Source organism: Podarcis gaigeae (genome assembly GCF_964106915.1).
Source record: "Podarcis gaigeae genome assembly, chromosome: 9".
Classification (NCBI taxonomy): Eukaryota; Metazoa; Chordata; class Lepidosauria; order Squamata; family Lacertidae; genus Podarcis; species Podarcis gaigeae.
In genome coordinates this window covers 20,591,455-20,608,619 of record NC_139685.1, presented here as the reverse complement: position 1 = coordinate 20,608,619, position 17,165 = coordinate 20,591,455, and the positions used below count along the sequence as shown (strand labels likewise).

Below are 17,165 nucleotides of genomic sequence, written 5' to 3'. Positions count from 1 at the left end.
GGAGAGCAAGAGGGATCGGTGTGACCCTCTTGCTCTCCTGGAGCTGTAGTCCAAACATCTGGACTAGACTGAATAAGTTTGTTTTGTAGTTATTTATGGAGTTGACTGCGTTTTCAACCCTAGAAACTTACCTGAAATGGGTATTTATTTTGACAGGGAATAACTAAAGCATCATTCTTCACGATTTCCACACACTTGATTTTGGAAATGTCAACTGATCCTTTTCGGTACTTTTTCTGCAACATGTCAAACAAATATGTAATGAGGTCACATTTTTTAAATGCATGAGATTACAGTACAAATTTCAGAGATATTGCAAAATTCAATTTTATGGACTATGCCAGAAGAGGGCACAGCACAATTCTTGTTCAAGTGAAACTTAACAACACATTGCTCAATGGCTTTGACATTCCTGAAGGTGGAGCACAAATGCATCATAATTACTGATAGCAGTCAACGACTGCAGAAGACACAGTAAAAAAAAACCCATAGGGTTAAATTTCTTACTCAGATTATTGAAGTCATTTCTTTGTGCAATTTTCATTACTAGGAGTGTTCTTGCAAGTGACTCCCATAAATGAATTTATAATGATTCATTCTTCAGAGACTGACATAAGTATGTCAAGAAGATTTCTGCATACCAATGTCTGATTCACAACTAGCCATGTGTCTTAAACTTTCATAAGTCAATATTTTAAGCAACAATATTATTTGCTGTCTAATCATATTAACTAAGTTTAAGTTAAGATTGTTGCTATCGTGCAAGCGGGATTCAATCACATGCCAGAAAATTAAGGTTGCATAATTCAAGTGGGCATGGCAAATTAGCCCAACAAATATTTTCCCCCCAAAAATGTAATTTTTTGCAGTAAGGAAAGTGAGGGGGAAATATGGCCCAAAGTGTGGAATAACGATGGTTTGGTTCAGTGTCATAGAACTTCCTCACAAATTATTTAGTTTGAACGGTTTGACTGTTTTTGTTTCTTTTTGAAAAATTCAATTAAGAAACTATTATTAAAAAACTAGACCGAATCTTCAGTAAATAGTAGACATAGTATAACTATGGAACAAATTTTGTACAAGTACAGGATGACTGTTCCTTTTGCAGGTCTTCTGGAAGTAGTCCAGTTATGAAGATGGAAAGCATCCCTCAAAACATTCGTAAATTTATATGGTCATAAAGGACCAAAACCAAAGGAAAGGGAAAATAAAAGCTGTTGGTGCACATGTTAACACCCAATTCACAACAAAGAATGGAGCAGTACACAAAATCTTTCCACACAATAGTTGGTGGCAATAAATATGCACCTTTTTTCCATTTACTATATACACTTTACATGGCTTTAACGCATTGCTCCCGGATATTTCATTTCACCCTTTTAAAAATCCAATGCACATCTAGCAAGAATTTTAAAGAGATAAACGGCTGTAAATAAAGCCCTCCTGCAAGCAATGCTCTGAAATCTTATGAACCATTTAAAGTCTGCTGTACAACTCCTACTCTATGTAGGAATAGCTGTTTATCTGTCGACTGGTGGGGAGTGAGGGTTGCAGCCTGGCGCAGCTGTGGTTGGGGGAAAATTCTGGCTTCAGCATGGCCAGAGAAGGGCAGAATCTCCTCCTCTGCCGGCTGTGCTGGCTGCTGGGGTTCCTCCGTGGTTGCGGCCAATTACAGGCAAGCTTTGGGGCACAATTTAGACAATGGACCAGAAGGAAAACTTCTTCCCTCTGGTTGACTCCCTGGCTATAACAGCCAGCCACACCCAGCCCTCAGCCTCAGTCAATGACACATTGCATTACTTTGCAGTACAATTCCTGTGTGGGAATGTACACCCAGCAAACATTTGTTTGAAGCGACAAAACTTTCTCCCTGTTTAGAAAGGCTGTTCTCTTTCCACTCTGCTACACTACAGCATTGTTGTTGAAAAGTCTCTTTGAAAATATTCGTAAACTGCATTTGTCGCATGCTCAATCAAGAAAATCCAACGAAAACCGTTTAGGAGCAATGCAAGGCCGAGAAGCAAAAAGTGTGAACTCAGTGTTCTCGCTTCACTGCTCAGAATCAGGAAGTATGTCAGGATGCATGAATCTAGATAAAGCTAAAAATACGCATGAGAAACACAGCCTACAGTTCTTAAAAATAAATGAATAAAACACCTCAAGTTGCGCACATATCAGCACCAGCAAACTTTATGGAAAATGTCAAGGAACAACTCTGCATGTTAGTATTATTTTAGAGTGTTTTACCTGTAGGTTTTTCCCCCTTACAAGTAGTTTGGGGTCCAATCAATCTGACTCCAATGAAAATAATGTGCTTTCTTCCCTCACATGAGCACATATATGGCTATGCAGACCCATCTTTCAACACAAGGGACCTGTGACCCTTTTGAGATATCGCTGGGCTCCAACAGCCATTAGCCCCAACCAGCATGGCCAGCTGTCAGGGAAGATGGGAACTGTAGCCCAGCAAATTCTGGAGGGCTATGTTGTTGTTGTTTAGTCGTTTAGTCGTGTCCGACTCTTCGTGACCCCATGGACCAGAGCACGCCAGGTACTCCTGTCTTCCACTGCCTCCCGCAGTTTGGTCAAACTCATGCTGGTAGCTTCGAGAACACTGTCCAACCATCTCTTCCTCAGTCGTCCCCTTCTCCTTGTGCCCTCCATCTTTCCCAACATCAGGGTCTTTTCCAGGGAGTCTTCTCTTCTCATGAGGTGGCCAAAGTATTGGAGTCTCAACTTCAGCATCTGTCCTTCCAGAAACTGAGACTCCAATACTTTGGCCACCTAATGAGTAGAGAAGACTCTGGGAGTGATCCAAGGCACATTCAAGAAGCACATCCCAGCAGAATCCGAACGCACACCCGGACAGCTACATATTGAAGATGGTGGACGAAAAAATGTTTCAGGCAAGCTGATCTCACGAAGAATCAGCGATTTTATCCTGCTGATTCCCAGGATATTTTACAGGGATAATTATATTAACGAACAGAAACAGAATAAAATTTGTACAGCATAGGTGCTGCCACTCATTGTCAAGCCACCAACAATGTTCTCAAGAATGCAAAGAAGATTAATTCCTCACAAAGTAGTATTTCCAATATGGCATTCGATATACAATACGTTACATGCTATTATTTGAGATGGAGGAGGAACCCACCCTATTCAATTTCCAAAGCAGATTCACCTGATTCAATTCAGGTGAATTATGACCCACACAAGATCAATGGACCACTTCAGAATGAGCAATCAGACTGGCAGCAACTTTTCCTAGTTTTATTACAGATGCTGGATGACCATCCATTGTTAAACTGACAGCTTGTTAATAATCACAGTGGGTTGGTTGATGCTTCCTTTGTTGGGGTTATCAAATGAAGCTTTTTAATGACTGGCAATGCACCTTCAATGTGTGTGTGCCGGGGTTGAAGGTGGAGAAAATCATTTTATTTTAATTTGAGTAGATATAAAAGGCTCAGTTCAGACAAGGCTCTCTGCTATCTGAAAGAGTTGCAAGTCTCTGTTTACACGATCTACACTCATCAATCCTTATTAGCACACAAGAGGAAGGGATTGAAAGAATATGTTTCTGATTTTGAACTAACTTCAGATTCCGTGCCACTGGATCTTGGAAAACTGTGGCTTATTTAAATAGCAGTTTATTTCAATACTGGTTTGAGACCAACAAAGGCTAAAGCTTAGTTTCGCTAGGAACTGTGGTGAGTTTAAAACCATAAACTTCTAGTTTCTTTCTCTGGTGCATTAAAACGGAGGATTGGGAAGGAAAAGAGCATGAACTCAGGCTTCACCACAGTGGCCAGAAGGCAAGCGTGAAGGCAAGCCAAAGGAAAACCAATTCAGAATGCCTATTTTAAAATGGCTTTTAGCTCAGGTTTCAGAGCACTCACTGGGGAGGAAAGTCCTATTAATTAGTTCCTTCTTGCCACCCTGTGGCAGAAATTAACTCAGGTGACTCAGTGGTGAACGTGCACATACACCCTCTAGTAGTAGAAATTATTCTTAGGCACTGATGGGCTAAGCAACAACTGCCTCTTGTATCCAGACCTTTTCTTATAAAAATGGTTCTGATCTTCTATCAGGTGCCCCATTTGGTATGGACATTGTGGATTTCAACACCTATATGTTGTTGGTATAAGAATTTTGGTTGCTGTGGTTTAGAGAACCCAACCCACTACCCATGTTTCCTACTTATAATCACTTCCGCATGCGCTGTTCCTGGCGATCCTGGGATCTCTTGACTGGTTGTTTAAGGCTGGCCTGATTGAGCTTTGCTTCCTCTTGTTAACCCCGCTGGACCTCCAATTATTTCCAGGCCCTGGGATCGCTGGAGGACTGGTGGCTCCTCCTGGCAAACTGCTTGGCGCGCACTGGATCACCAGTCCTTCCTCGCTCCCAGAATTCGGGCAACCAAATGTCCCTTCGTGCATCGCCATCTGTTGTAAACAAAATCTGCCCTTCTTCCCTTATGGGGTATCCAAGAGCCCATATAGAGTCCTTACGTGGGTTCCTTATTGGTAGGAGAAAATAACAGAGGCCAACCAGAGAATACTGAGAAGCAAAGCCGCTAGGAAGCCTGATCTTTATTGATCTGTTGCAACAGGGTGCTCCCCTCACATGCAGGAAAGGAGGAGGACCTAGAACAACGGTGTGCCTGCCCTTATATAGACATTTTAAATTCCCTGCCTTGGAGCTCAGGACCACTCCTCCATACATCACACATACATCACAGAAGGGGTGTAACCCAAGACCACCCCCCACAAACATCGTACCTACATCACAGAAAAGGCGGTCTACAACAGAAATTTGAGTGTTGTTGTTTTTCCTGTCTAGCAGGTTTTCTGATAATGCCTTATCTGATTGCCACTCCTGGTAGTCCGCCCATTCCTCTAAAATGGTGATCACCCACTTCTTGAGATAATGGGAAAGTTCCCCCACCCCCTCCCTCCTTGCAGAGAAAACATTTGGTCAGTTTGGGAGTTAAAATGGTTTCAGGGAGTCAAAATGGTTTCAGGAAGGTCTTCCTGTGCTGCTCCAGACATTGGTATATTTATGAACATTTATTATATATATATATATATATGACCTTAAAATTCTGCTGCTTCCTGGTTAAGTGACTCTAACAGTTAGTGCTAGGGTGAGGCAAGCTGGCTTTTGTTTTCCATTCTGTACGTACTCGTACCTCGTTTCTTGAACTTAATCCATTCCAGGAGTCCGTTCGACTCCCAAAACCGTTCAAAAACCAAGGCGCGGCTTCCGATTGGCTCCAAGAGCCGCAACACTTCCAGGTTTGTGGCATTTGGGAGCCAATTTGTTTGACAACTAAGCCGTTCGAGAACCAAGGTACAGCTGTACTTAAATTCTCAACTGTATTTTTATACTATTAGCCTTTTTCTTAATTGTCTTCTTATGGGTACTATGTTCCTATGCCTATAATCTCCTTAGGAAATTGCTTCGTTTATCTTGGTGTGGCTTCTTAAATAAATCTAGCTCTAAATTGGTACTTGACTGGTACAATGCTACCAAGTAATTTGTGGGCTTGGAGCTCAGAAGGCTTGTCTGTTTGGCTGTTGTTTTCATGAATCCCATGGATTTCCAGAAACACAATATTCCCCTGGCTCAGGTTGGGAAGCATGCGGGTGGGGACAGCGCAACAGCTCTACCTTGCAAGGTTGTTTTGGCCCGGTTATTTGGCACCCTGCTATAGTCCAGGGGATTGGCACCCAGGATTTAGGTACAACATTCCTGGGACTTAGTGAATGAAGAAGGGGGAACCCAGGTCTCACTTTGGGGTGGGTGTACTATATATCTACTGTTATTATAAAGACACAATTAAGTACAAGTGATCTGTCACCTGAATGAAAACTAAAGCCCTGGACCAGGCATAGGCAAACTCAGCCCTCCAGATGTTTTGGGGCTACAACTCCCATCATCCCTGACCACTGGTCCTGTTAGCTAGGGACGATGAGAGTTGTAGTCCCAAAACACCTGGAGGGTCAAGTTTGCCTATGCCTGCCCCAGACCTCACTGTCTGGGAACAGGAATGTCTAACGATATTATTAGCCTCTCAGCTTTACTGAAGCATTACTGAACTTGGAGGAAAGTGGACAGATACAATGCACAGTACTGTTATTTCAAGGCTTTGCACTGTTTTGAAAACACAAGAAGATGACAGTGAGAACAGAGCAGCCACTTTTGCCAGCACTAGAGATACAAACCCATTATATATCTGCCTTAATTATGTTGCTGTGTTTACAACGGATTTGTGTCACCAGTACTATGAAAACAGCAGCTTGGCTAAGCCACTGAATCCTACCTTTGACTATGAAAGTAATGAAGTTTAAGATTAGGAGCCCTGAAACTCTGTCGTCGAACAACCCCACTGAAGAAGATAATGGTGGTTACCATGGTTGTGAAGGAGCCCACATAACGGCTCGAGATTCAGGGCCCCCACTGACTGCTAGGCCAAAATTTACAAAAGCAGCTTTCTATTCATCTCTGGGAAGCCTGTGGTTTTGGTTACTAAGAAACATGGGAGCTCCCTGAAAAAGATCCACCATGATTTTGTTGCTAATTTAAAACAGAAATGGGGGATCTGTGGCCCTCCAAACGCTGCTGGTCTCCAGCTCTCATTGTGGGAGTTAAAGAGTCCAGCAAAATCTGTATTCTTTTCCTAGCTATGTACTGGATTTCTAGTTTTGCATCAGCATTTGTTTTCAATGAATGAAGAAGCTGAGAAAACAAAGGGTGTCTGAGCATTGTGCAAAGTGCCTTTCCTCGTTACTGGGTAACTAGAACCAACCCACACACCCAGTGCAATGGAGACCTTTCAAAGCCTTCTCCCCATCTGCTTTTGTTGTTGTTTACCAAGGTAATTATCATAGAATCTTCACAGTTCCTTTCCTAGACCAAGCAGTTCCCTTTCTAGACCAAAGGAGGACCATGAGAAAGATAAATGCACAGATTACTATTTGCAAAACAAAAGCAGGTTTGTGGCAGTAAAATATCGGACAGCTGGCTCAACCTGCACTGAACATGCTGACATTTTTTAAGTGACTACGTATACACACTCTGCATTCAGACATTAAGATAAGCCAGATTTTCTGGCTGATTGTGGCTTAACAGGAATGAGCAACATGCTGCCACAGGCTGCCCTGTTCCAGCTTCAATTCTCCCCTGGTGGAAACAGGCTAAACAAACCAGGAAGCCTTGGCTTACCATGACATCTAAAGCAGAGATTGTGGTTCGTTGCTCCCTAACAAGCCAAAATCAGAAAGCCAGCAACAAACCACGGCTGGCTTCGTGTTGGCCAGTGACCATGGCTTGTTAGGAAGTCACGAACCGCAATCACTGGTTCAGATCAAGGTTTGTTTGTCCCACTTACACCAGCGGAGTGTGAAAAGGGAGTGTTTGGGCAGCATGTCCTAGCATGCTGCTTGTTCTTGGTACACCATGATAGGCCAGAAAGTCTGGCTTACTCTTGCCTGCAAATGCAGACTGCATAAGGGCCTGTTTCAAATCAGAGGCTCCACATCTGCTGTGCAGATTGACGGGGAGTTCTTTCTACCGGAGAAGGGGGAAAGTGCTTGATTTCATGCTGGAATTGCTTTTAAAGAAAACTACAATGACTGCCACCTTGGATAGAAAAGAAGGATCCAAATATTTTGATTAAAACGCATATGGCTTTGAGACTCCAGCACTGAGACAGCATCTGTCAAACATCAGCATTTCATTGAGCTGCACTAAAGGTAAAGGGACCCCTGACCATTAGGTCCAGTCGTGGCCAACTCTGGGGTTGCGGTGCTCATCTTGCTTTATTGGCCGAGGGAGATGGCATACAGCTTCCGGGTCATGTGGCCAGCATGACTAAGCCGCTTCTGGCGAACCAGAGCAGCACACGGAAACACTGTTTACCTTCCTGCTGGAACGGTACCTATTTATCTACTTGCACTTTTGACGTGCTTTCGAATTGCTAGGTTGGCAGGAGCAGGGACTGAGCAACAGGAGCTCACCCTGTCGTGGGGATTTGAACCGCCAACCTTCTGATCAGCAAGTCCTAGGCTCTGTGGTTTAACCCACACTAAATCCTCTGAAAAGCAGGACCTATGAAATGCTTTAGCCAACAGAATCCTATGCACCCTTACATACAGTAAAGCAGGCATAGGAGTGAACCCTCAAACCAGCATTTCCTTTTCAAAATCTGCAAAATCACTTTGAAGCCTCTGGTTTAAATGGCTCTCACATTATAACGACACACAGAGTCCATCTGCACCAGCACAGCTCTGCTTAGCTGACATAACAATTCTTTTTCTTCACAATTTAAAAATGGATTTGTTGTCTTAATTCTCCAGAAAACATGTTTCCTTGCTCCTCAGCCTCCCAATACAGAACTACTGACATCTGGAAGATACCATGCACATTTAACTTAAGATGCTCTCCCCACCCCATGAAAAATTAAATCCCTTGTGAATTTTTAGCTTTAGTTTCTTGGTCTTGGGTTGCATCCATCCAACCAGGCACTGCTCAGTACAAGCTCTTACATCAATGCCCTTGTGAAGTTTCAGTACTAAGTAATCATTTTCCATTTTGAAACACATTCTGCATACAATAATGTAGCTGCACAAACGAAGAATACTGTGTAGGTATTCCAGTTGTCCCTGCTTTTTCTGTCTTACTTTATAGTCTCAGTAGTTCCCCAGTTTCTTCCTTAGTTTGTACTTGAAAATACTGCCAGTGCCAACCAATCAGGGATTACCAGTGCCAATGTCCACATACCATACACAACTGGAGAGAGGTCAAGAGCTCACAGGGTCAGGGATGCCCACAGTATATCCCCTGCACTCACATGGTGACATCAAAACACTCCCAGTTCATCAGCCCCACTAGTATAGCCATCAATAGGTTATGGGGTACTTCAGTATTCATACTGAGGCTGTCTTGACTGGGCTGTCTTGGGGCTTCATGGCCTCCATGACAGCCATGGGGCTGTGTCAAGTGGTCATTGGGCCAATGGGAAAAAAGCATCCCCTCAATTTATTCCATGCCTCATGTGAAGGGCAGCAGTCCTGGATATTAGGCGGAAGGGTTCAAATTACCCCACTGTCATGGTCAGACCACTATCTGGTGAAGTTCAGGTTTGCGATTCCAGTCCCCCTGCCCTTGCTAGGGTGGGGAGCCCATTTCTGCCCCAGAAACTTATGGGATCCAATGGACTCCTGAACGCTGTGGAATAATAATAAGCTTTCAAAGAGCACAGCTAAGCACAGGTGATCTAACTTCTTGACTGCTCTCGTGTGCTCTCTATGGGGCTGGCCTTGGGATTGGTTTGGAAGCTGCAGCCTAGTCATGCACTGTGCTGGCCAACCGTTCTACTGGGCCATTTTCAAGGATTTTTTGCTGGCCTGCAAAGTCATAAACCTGGGACCAGGGTACATAAACCATCACCTCTGTGCTATACAGATCTACTAGGGTGTTAAGATCCTCACACGAGGCCTTGCTAGTGGGGCCACATTTTACAACATGTTGCTTGGCGATGACACAGAAACAGTTCTTCTCTGTGGAACGCTCACTCTTTGGAATGTTCTGCTGCCTGCTCTACAGGAGGCATCCACGGATAAAAACACATTTTTTGCAACTAGCTTACTGGCCTATTTTAAACACTGTATCTCCCTGGTGTTGTTTATTGCTTGCTGTTGATTTTATGTATATTATTTAATTTTATATGTTTTTAACATTTGAGTGTTAGAATTTTATTCTGTAAACTGCTTCAGATCCCTTGAGTGGGAAATGGTGTGTAAATGATTTTCATGAATAAAAGCGACCCCGCTACTGCCAGGCCCCAGGCATCCCTACTGGAAGTGTTATGAATCCCCTTACACCCATCACAACCATTGTTTTTGGAGCATAGCACAAGAGGGGGAGAAAGGTATCCAGCAGCTCCGTGGGCAGGATTCGCATGCCTGTACAGAGCATATGAAACCTCCTGGGACAAGGGTTCAAGCAGGGAGGGGAAGAAGGGAGAACGGCCCATTTGCCACGATTCTTTCCATCGCAACGCAGACCACACAACCCACAATTTAAACGTTAATAAGGGTTTGTAAGGCTCTGTGGGTTTTGAATCAGGACATGCTTTTCTCCAGTGCCTTACCACGTCTGCTGAAGGAGTTGCAGGCTGTACTGTACTACCCAGTGATGCGTTTAAAGTCCCACAATCTGCGAGTGCTGTTAAAGTTGGCTATAAAAAGCCTCCCCTTAACCTTCTGTGTGGGACGCGGGTGGCACTGTGGGTTAAACCACAAAGCCCAGGACTTGCCGACCAAAAGGTCGGCAGTTCGAATCCCCACGACGAGGTGAGCTCCCGTTGCTTGGTCCCTGCTCCTGCCCACCTAGCAGTTCAATAGCACATCAAAGTGCAAGCAGATAAATAGGTACTGCTCCAGCGGGAAGGTAAACGGCGTTTCCGTGCGCTGCTCTGGTTCGCCAGAAGCGACTTAGTCATGCTGGCCACATGACCCGGAAGCTGAACGCCGGCTCCCTCGGCCAATAAAGCGAGATGAGCGCCGCAACCCCAAAGTCGGCCATGACTGGACCTAATGGTCAGGGGTCCCTTTAACTTTACCTAACCTTCTGAGCCCTGATGGAAGGCAGAAGTGAATAAGCCCATACCAGGGACACCATGCCATCAGTTCCTAAATGGACCACCAGTCCTCCTGAGGGAACTATCCTATAATTTGTAACATTTATTTCTTTGTTTTTTTATTATTTACACTACCTTGGCTGCTTACTGCTCTTTCTTCATACTCTGCCTCTTGGGCCTTAGACTACACTGCTTTCCTTTACCCTCGTTTAGCTTGCTTCTACCTGAACTTAGGATTCCAAATGTGTTACCCCATTTGGGATGTTGACTCTCAACAAACCCTGGCAGGATTTACAGTAAGTGCGTCACCGACTGACCTGTACCACTTCCCTTTGGCGCAGTCCTGTAACGCGGTCATGTGAGATAAGTTCTACGTCACATACAAAGTGATTTCACAACGCATAAATGTTACAGCCCCCTTTTTAAAAAAATGATCTTAAGAAAATGATATTCAACTCCAGCTAGTTCTTTCCCCCCATAAAACAATGCAGTGAATCAGCTTGCCATTTCCCTATTCTACCCCCTGCCCGCTACAATTTCGATGCTCAGTCCTTTGTTCAGGGCAGCTGATTTTGCAACAAGCAAAGCGTTTCCCAGCTTTGTCAGTGCAATCTAACTCATCTCACACAGACAAGAGACATACCTCAGCTCCCTTGTACCTTGGCAAGGAGCTGATCGGCACCTCCAAAACCAGGAGAGACTATGGACCAGAAACTTTAAACATTTGCTTTTGGTCGCCTTTTGTGCCAGTGACTTCCTCCATGGTCATTGGGGTCAGATCTGGTCTGCTCCTCCTCCCCTTCTCCTCCATCAGTCCATCTGCCTGCCTTCCTGCTTTCCTCCCTCCACTCGCTGCTTTTCCTTCTGCCTCCTCCCTTCCTTTTCCCTCCTCCTGCAACTCTCCACCTCAATGGACTGCTACTCTGCTGTGCAGCCTCCCTGGGTGCTCCACTCACATTTCGACCAAATGGAGAGGGGGCCCTGGAGCGCTGCTGTGACAGCCCACACCAATGGCTGGATTCCTCCACAAAGGTGCCCAGAGGAGCCTGTGCACCTTGCCTGGCCACCCAGAGCCATGGAGTAGCAGCCCAGGGAGTGGGCGGAAGTGTGGGCAGTAGTAGCCACTCCAAGCCAGAGTGTAGAGGTGCGCTTTTTTCGTGCCCGCACTGGGCATGCATCCTTGGCAAGCGGCAACCTGGCTAACCCCTAGGTATGCCCCTGCACACAGAAGGTAAACTACTAAGATAAAGGTTGTGATCCTTTCATCCGGTACCAACTGGATGAACTCAATATGACAAGTAGCAAATTTCAGCATCATAAATATTAAATCAGCAGAGCAAACATGCAATCACCATCTCCAATACACAAATTGGCAAAAAACGAGCAATTTAAACCCGGTTTCCTACCTCTGCACGACCTTCATAATACGCTAACATGGATTTTGTGAGCACAAATAGCCTCTCTTTGTAATTTAAAGGCGATGTCCTTTTCTTTTGTTGTGATCTTTTAATCAGAATCTCTTCCAGGATAGTGTTCATATTCATTTCAGCCACTTGATCAATCTTTCCCCAGCCATTGAAGATGCAATCCTGTTAAAAAGAATTTGAAAGCAAAGAATTATGTTGGCGTCATATTTTTCTGTAACGTAGTTTGCCTTATATTTACTGCCATGCATCTATCAGTTCATTATGCAAAATGCAGTGAAATTGCTCTTCTGACACAGTAACCCAGAAATCTAGAAAAGTTAAACATTAGGCAGAAAGGTCAACTTTTACCTTAGCAGAGGTCTGCAATGGCATGTTACCTCTAACTGGAGGCCTATACTCAGTGGGTATGAGGAACAGCCCATTTCAGCTGCTTTAGTGTTGAAGATGAGGTTAATATTGTAGAAAATATAACATGAGAGCACGGACTTAATGTTCTCTACAGTCATACCTCGGGTTAAAGACGCTTCAGGTTGTACGTTTTCGGGTTACGGACGCACCGAAACCCGGAAGTACCGGAACGGGTTACTTCCAGGTTTCGGCAATCATGCTTTGCGCATGTGCAGAAGCGCCGAATTGCAACCCGCGGGTGCGCAGACGCGGCACTGCGGGTTGCGAACGTGCCTCCCGCACGGATCACATTCGCAACCCGAGTGTCCACTGTATATTAAATGTGTCTTCAGGCAGAGTGGAATATTGTTTCCCTGCCCCCTACCTCTGCCCCCAAATGAATAACTGCTAGCTTCCTGCTGGAGGTCACAGCAGGAAATGATTGCACAAAACTATCTTATTTGTTGGGATTCATTTTTGTGTGTGAGAGAGAGAGAATTTGAAAGTCATATTGTTCATCTCTAATCTGGATACAGTCCACTCTATTAGCATTCCAGCATCTCATTCTGCAGCATATGTAGAGCCAGCCAGCATTAGCTTCCTTTAAAAGAGAAACTGACAGAAGATAGATGGTGGTGTATGTCTGACTGTCTCGCCCTTGTATGCAGCCCACACACAAGTCTGCTTGATGATTCCAGGTTTTTTTAATGTTTTCAGAAACTACTTTCTTTAAAAGAAGACATGCTATTACACAGTACCAATCTTCCCTAGTTTTATGGTTTAAATAGATTTTATATATTTATATAGTTTTAATTCTATCAACTTTTGGGTGCGAGATATGTCCTACAGGCTAGAAGTGCCTATACTATATTCCATTACATCTATGATACATTTATAATATTTTGCTAAACAATATGGTCTGCAATATTTGCCTCCTCAGGTAGAATTGCCTAGAGCTGTAGAACATAGGGGGAAATAGTTAAACAAGGCGAGGAACTGATCATCATCTTCCTTAAAAGAACAGCTTAAATGAAGGTGTCATCCCCCCCACATGCACACAGTTGAAACAAAAATCTCAGGTTCATCTACATGTAATAAAAGGTGTAGGATTCAACTAAGTTTTAATCAGAGTATATGCATTGGGGGTAAATGGAACTAACTTAAGTCATGTTTGTTAATTTCAATGGATCTACTCTGAGGAAAATTTAGTTGGAACACCACCCAAACGAAACAAAAAATTCTTTTCCATATATAGCATTTGCCTATGGAACTTATTTCCACATGACCGTAAGATGGCTGATTATTCATAACTGTCAGGGTTTCAGGGACAGAGAGCGAGGGGGAGGGGTCCCAGGGCGACGAGGAAGAGGACGACGAAGACCCGAGGTTGTCAGTGAGTCCGTCAAGTGAATCCGAGGATTCCCAAAAGGGAGCCCCCCTGGTCAGGCCAAGGGGCAGTAGAGAGGGAGGCAGTCAGAAGCAGGGGAACGAAGGGGAAATCCCCAGTGGGGGCTGGAGATCGGGACCGGCCTCTCCGTCGGAACGGAGTGAAGGGGGTGGAGTTGCCAGTGTGTCAGAAAGAGCAGAACAGGAAGCAGAGAGGGGAAGCAGTTCGGAGCAAAACGTCCTGCCGGAAGGGGAGGAGTGTAGTACCGAGAGTAGCGTAACGGTCGAAAGGAAGGTCAGAGGCAACGTACGCGCGCCAAGTTCAAATGTGGAGGCGCGCGGAAATGAGGAGAGCCCTGAGGAGGAGCCTGGTCCCAAAGCACGAAGGAGGGGGGAGCAGGCGTCAGAAGACTCAGCCTCGGGGGAGTCCCGAAGGGAGGGAGCACAGGGGGGCAGGAAGACCCTGCGGAAAAGGAAGGAGAGGAAAAGGTGGAGCAGTACAAGCCTCTTAAGCTGGTGCAGGGGCGGGACTGACTCAGAGGGGACTTCTAACATCTAAGGGTAATAGATGCGGAGCCACGGAGCTTGGATGTAACGACAACAATGTTCTTCAATAAAACCTTTTGTATATATCTTGGACTGGACTTTGGTCTCTTGTGAGCTGGGACCTCGGGTGGCTCTGACAGTAACCTTAAAAGGTTATGATTATACTTGGATGGATGATCAGCAATAGTTTGCCATGACGATCAAACCCACAATATATCCAGAAGCAGTACTCTTCTAACCACCATACTTCGCACTTTGACAATAGGAAATGGACATCAATCTCATGACCTATGTATGAAACCACCTAAACATCCTGTCTGGCAACTATTAAAGTGCAAAATACTGAGGTAATGGGTAAGTAATTCATCTTGGCATTCAAATTCTTATATCAAATCAGTGCCACAACTTCCATTGCAACTTTTGATGTCAAAAGAGCTGAACATTTACATTTTTACTTCTTAGATTACCCAGTGCAGCTAAACTTACCTGCATAGACAGAGTCCAGTCTTAATATTTCTGCTTTTAGTGTAGCTCCCTGCTGAAAAGCTCTCCTCACACAGCAGCAGTACGTTTTAATAACATCCTATAGAAACTGAGAGGCGAATGGCTCATCTCATTTGCAATAGCTGTGGGAGTTTCAGAGTGTGACCCGCCCCGAATTTCCTTAATTCCCAGCTCCACCAGCCCTTGCTTGGCCAGTCTGACTAGATGAGATACTAAGGACTTACAACCACAACTAAAGACGTCAGAGAGAGTTTCAGATGTTCAGCTTCTCTGGCTGTTGGAATATTTATGCCTCTTAACTTTCATTTTGTTTGTAAAAGCAGCATAGTATGAACACATATCTGGTGCAAGTTCCATAGGTGAAAATGTAATAGTGAAGCTATTTGGGTGTGCCAATGTGTGTATCAAAATACAACAGAAAGAAAACTGAAAGGTGGAATGCATTCAGCCCACGATACAGTGGTACCTCAGGTTACATATGCTTCAGGTTACATACGCTTCAGGTTACAGACTTTGCTAACCCAGAAATAGTACCTCAGGTTAAGAACTTTGCTTCAGGATGAGAACAGAAATCGTGCTCTGGTGGCGCGGCGGCAGCAGGAGGCCCCTTTAGCTAAGGTGGTGCTTCAGGTTAAGAACAATTTCAGGTTAAGAACGAACCTCCGGAAGTAATTAACGCGAGGTACCACTATATTCTGAATACAGTCATACCTTGGTTTTCAAAGAGCCTAGTTCTCGAACGTTTTGGCTCCCAAACGATCGAACCCCGGAAGTTGGCTTCCTGCAGCCAACCAGGTTTTCGAAAGTTTTGGAAGTTGAACGGACTTCTGGAACAGATTCCGTTTGATTTCCAAGGTACGACCGTATTGAATATCCTCATAATGGTTCATCTGGGCTTAGTGAGGCGTGCATTTCATACTTAAAAGTAATCATCAGGCTACTTGAACACTTGGAAAAACAACAGCAGCCGCCTTGCATCAAGAGAAAGAGTCAGCAAGTAACACTGATCTATGCTTGCCAAATGTAAATAAGTTGGATTTAGTAAAGTGATTTATATAGGGTTGTGTCCAGAGGTCGATTTAGGGCAGCGTGACCAGTTTCACCACACTGGGTGCTGAGCCTAGGGGGCACTGCAGGGTGCTGCAACTATGTCATAGTGAACTGAGCAGAACGGAAAGCGAGAGGTGAGGAGAACTGAATTTTGGCCTCTCACAGGGCGCCGCTAAAATTTCAAAGACCAAAGTCCACCCCTACTGTATCCAACGAAATCATTCCTTCTGTGCAAGGGCTTCCACTTGTCTAATGGAACTTGCCCTTTCTTTCTTTCTTTCTTTCTTTCTTTCTTTCTTTCTTTCTTTCTTTTTCTTTTTCTTTTTCTTTTTCTTTTTCTTTTTCTTTTTCTTTTCTTTCCCTCCCCAAAAAATCTGCTCTGGAAGGTAGGGAAAAACCCCAGAACAGATCTGGAGGCATGTGGAAGAGGGGCGAGAGGGAGGGGAAGTTTTGTTGCAGAAGTCCATGTGCGAACAGAGTGACTTCAATGGATACAACCCACAGTCTCTCAAAATGAGATAATACTACTGCGCTCCCTCCTACCCCTTCCTTTCATTAACCTTATAGTAATATAAAAGTAAGTTATGCGTACATGAACCTAAACATTCTCATCTGTACATCTAAAAGCCTCAAAAATAATCTTCTTAGGACACTCATTTTCCACACAGGAAATTTTAACACTGGGCTGCTGAATAATCTGAGCTGCACAGGATGACTCAATGGCAAAACCAGTTCAGGTCCTTAAAACACGGTCTTTTTGTCTCTTACTTTCAGCAATCTATGAACTGCGGCGAAAGAAATGATAGAAAAATCAAACAGACTTGCTTGCGAACACGGAAGAAGAACTTTACAATTCATGTACCAATTAATACACAGAAATCAGCCCAGCTCAGCATCAAATTCAGTGTCTTTCCGCAGTTACAACCACTATCAAACAAACAGGCAAAGGCACCTTTGCTCACTTGCAATCAGGTTTAATCTTGAAGTCGCAAACAGAGGACTCTGCACCAGATCTGACCCATGGAAAGACATTAGATAGCAAAATCTCAGTCACCAACATAAAGTAGCAGAACTCCACCACCTTTGCGCCCTTTTCAAAGTGGCACTTCAGGAAAAATTGCTGCTGATCACAGGTTTAATTAGACTGACTTGAAGGATGCAGCCATCGCAAGTTAGAAATGATTAGGCTTATTGTAAAGTTGAGGAAGGGATGTTGA

The 17,165-nt window shown here is 44.3% G+C and overlaps 1 protein-coding gene across 7 annotated transcripts in view; it reads right to left on the bottom strand.

The window, feature by feature from the left end:
* The window catches only part of TEC (tec protein tyrosine kinase), an 80,472-nt gene that overhangs the window by 21,469 nt on the left and 41,838 nt on the right, over positions 1 to 17,165 (bottom strand). For 6 of the 7 annotated variants that reach the window (XM_083754937.1, XM_083754938.1, XM_083754933.1 and 3 more), the window contains 2 exons: positions 12,055 to 12,237; positions 132 to 236 (listed from right to left, as the gene is read on the bottom strand). In XM_083754937.1, coding sequence (XP_083611063.1) covers positions 132 to 236; positions 12,055 to 12,192 — 243 coding nt within the window. In that variant the 5' untranslated portion in view covers positions 12,193 to 12,237. Of the gene's footprint in view, positions 1 to 131; positions 237 to 12,054; positions 12,238 to 14,880; positions 14,902 to 17,165 lie in introns of those variants that run through there. The other variant, XM_083754935.1, reaches the window with a different exon arrangement.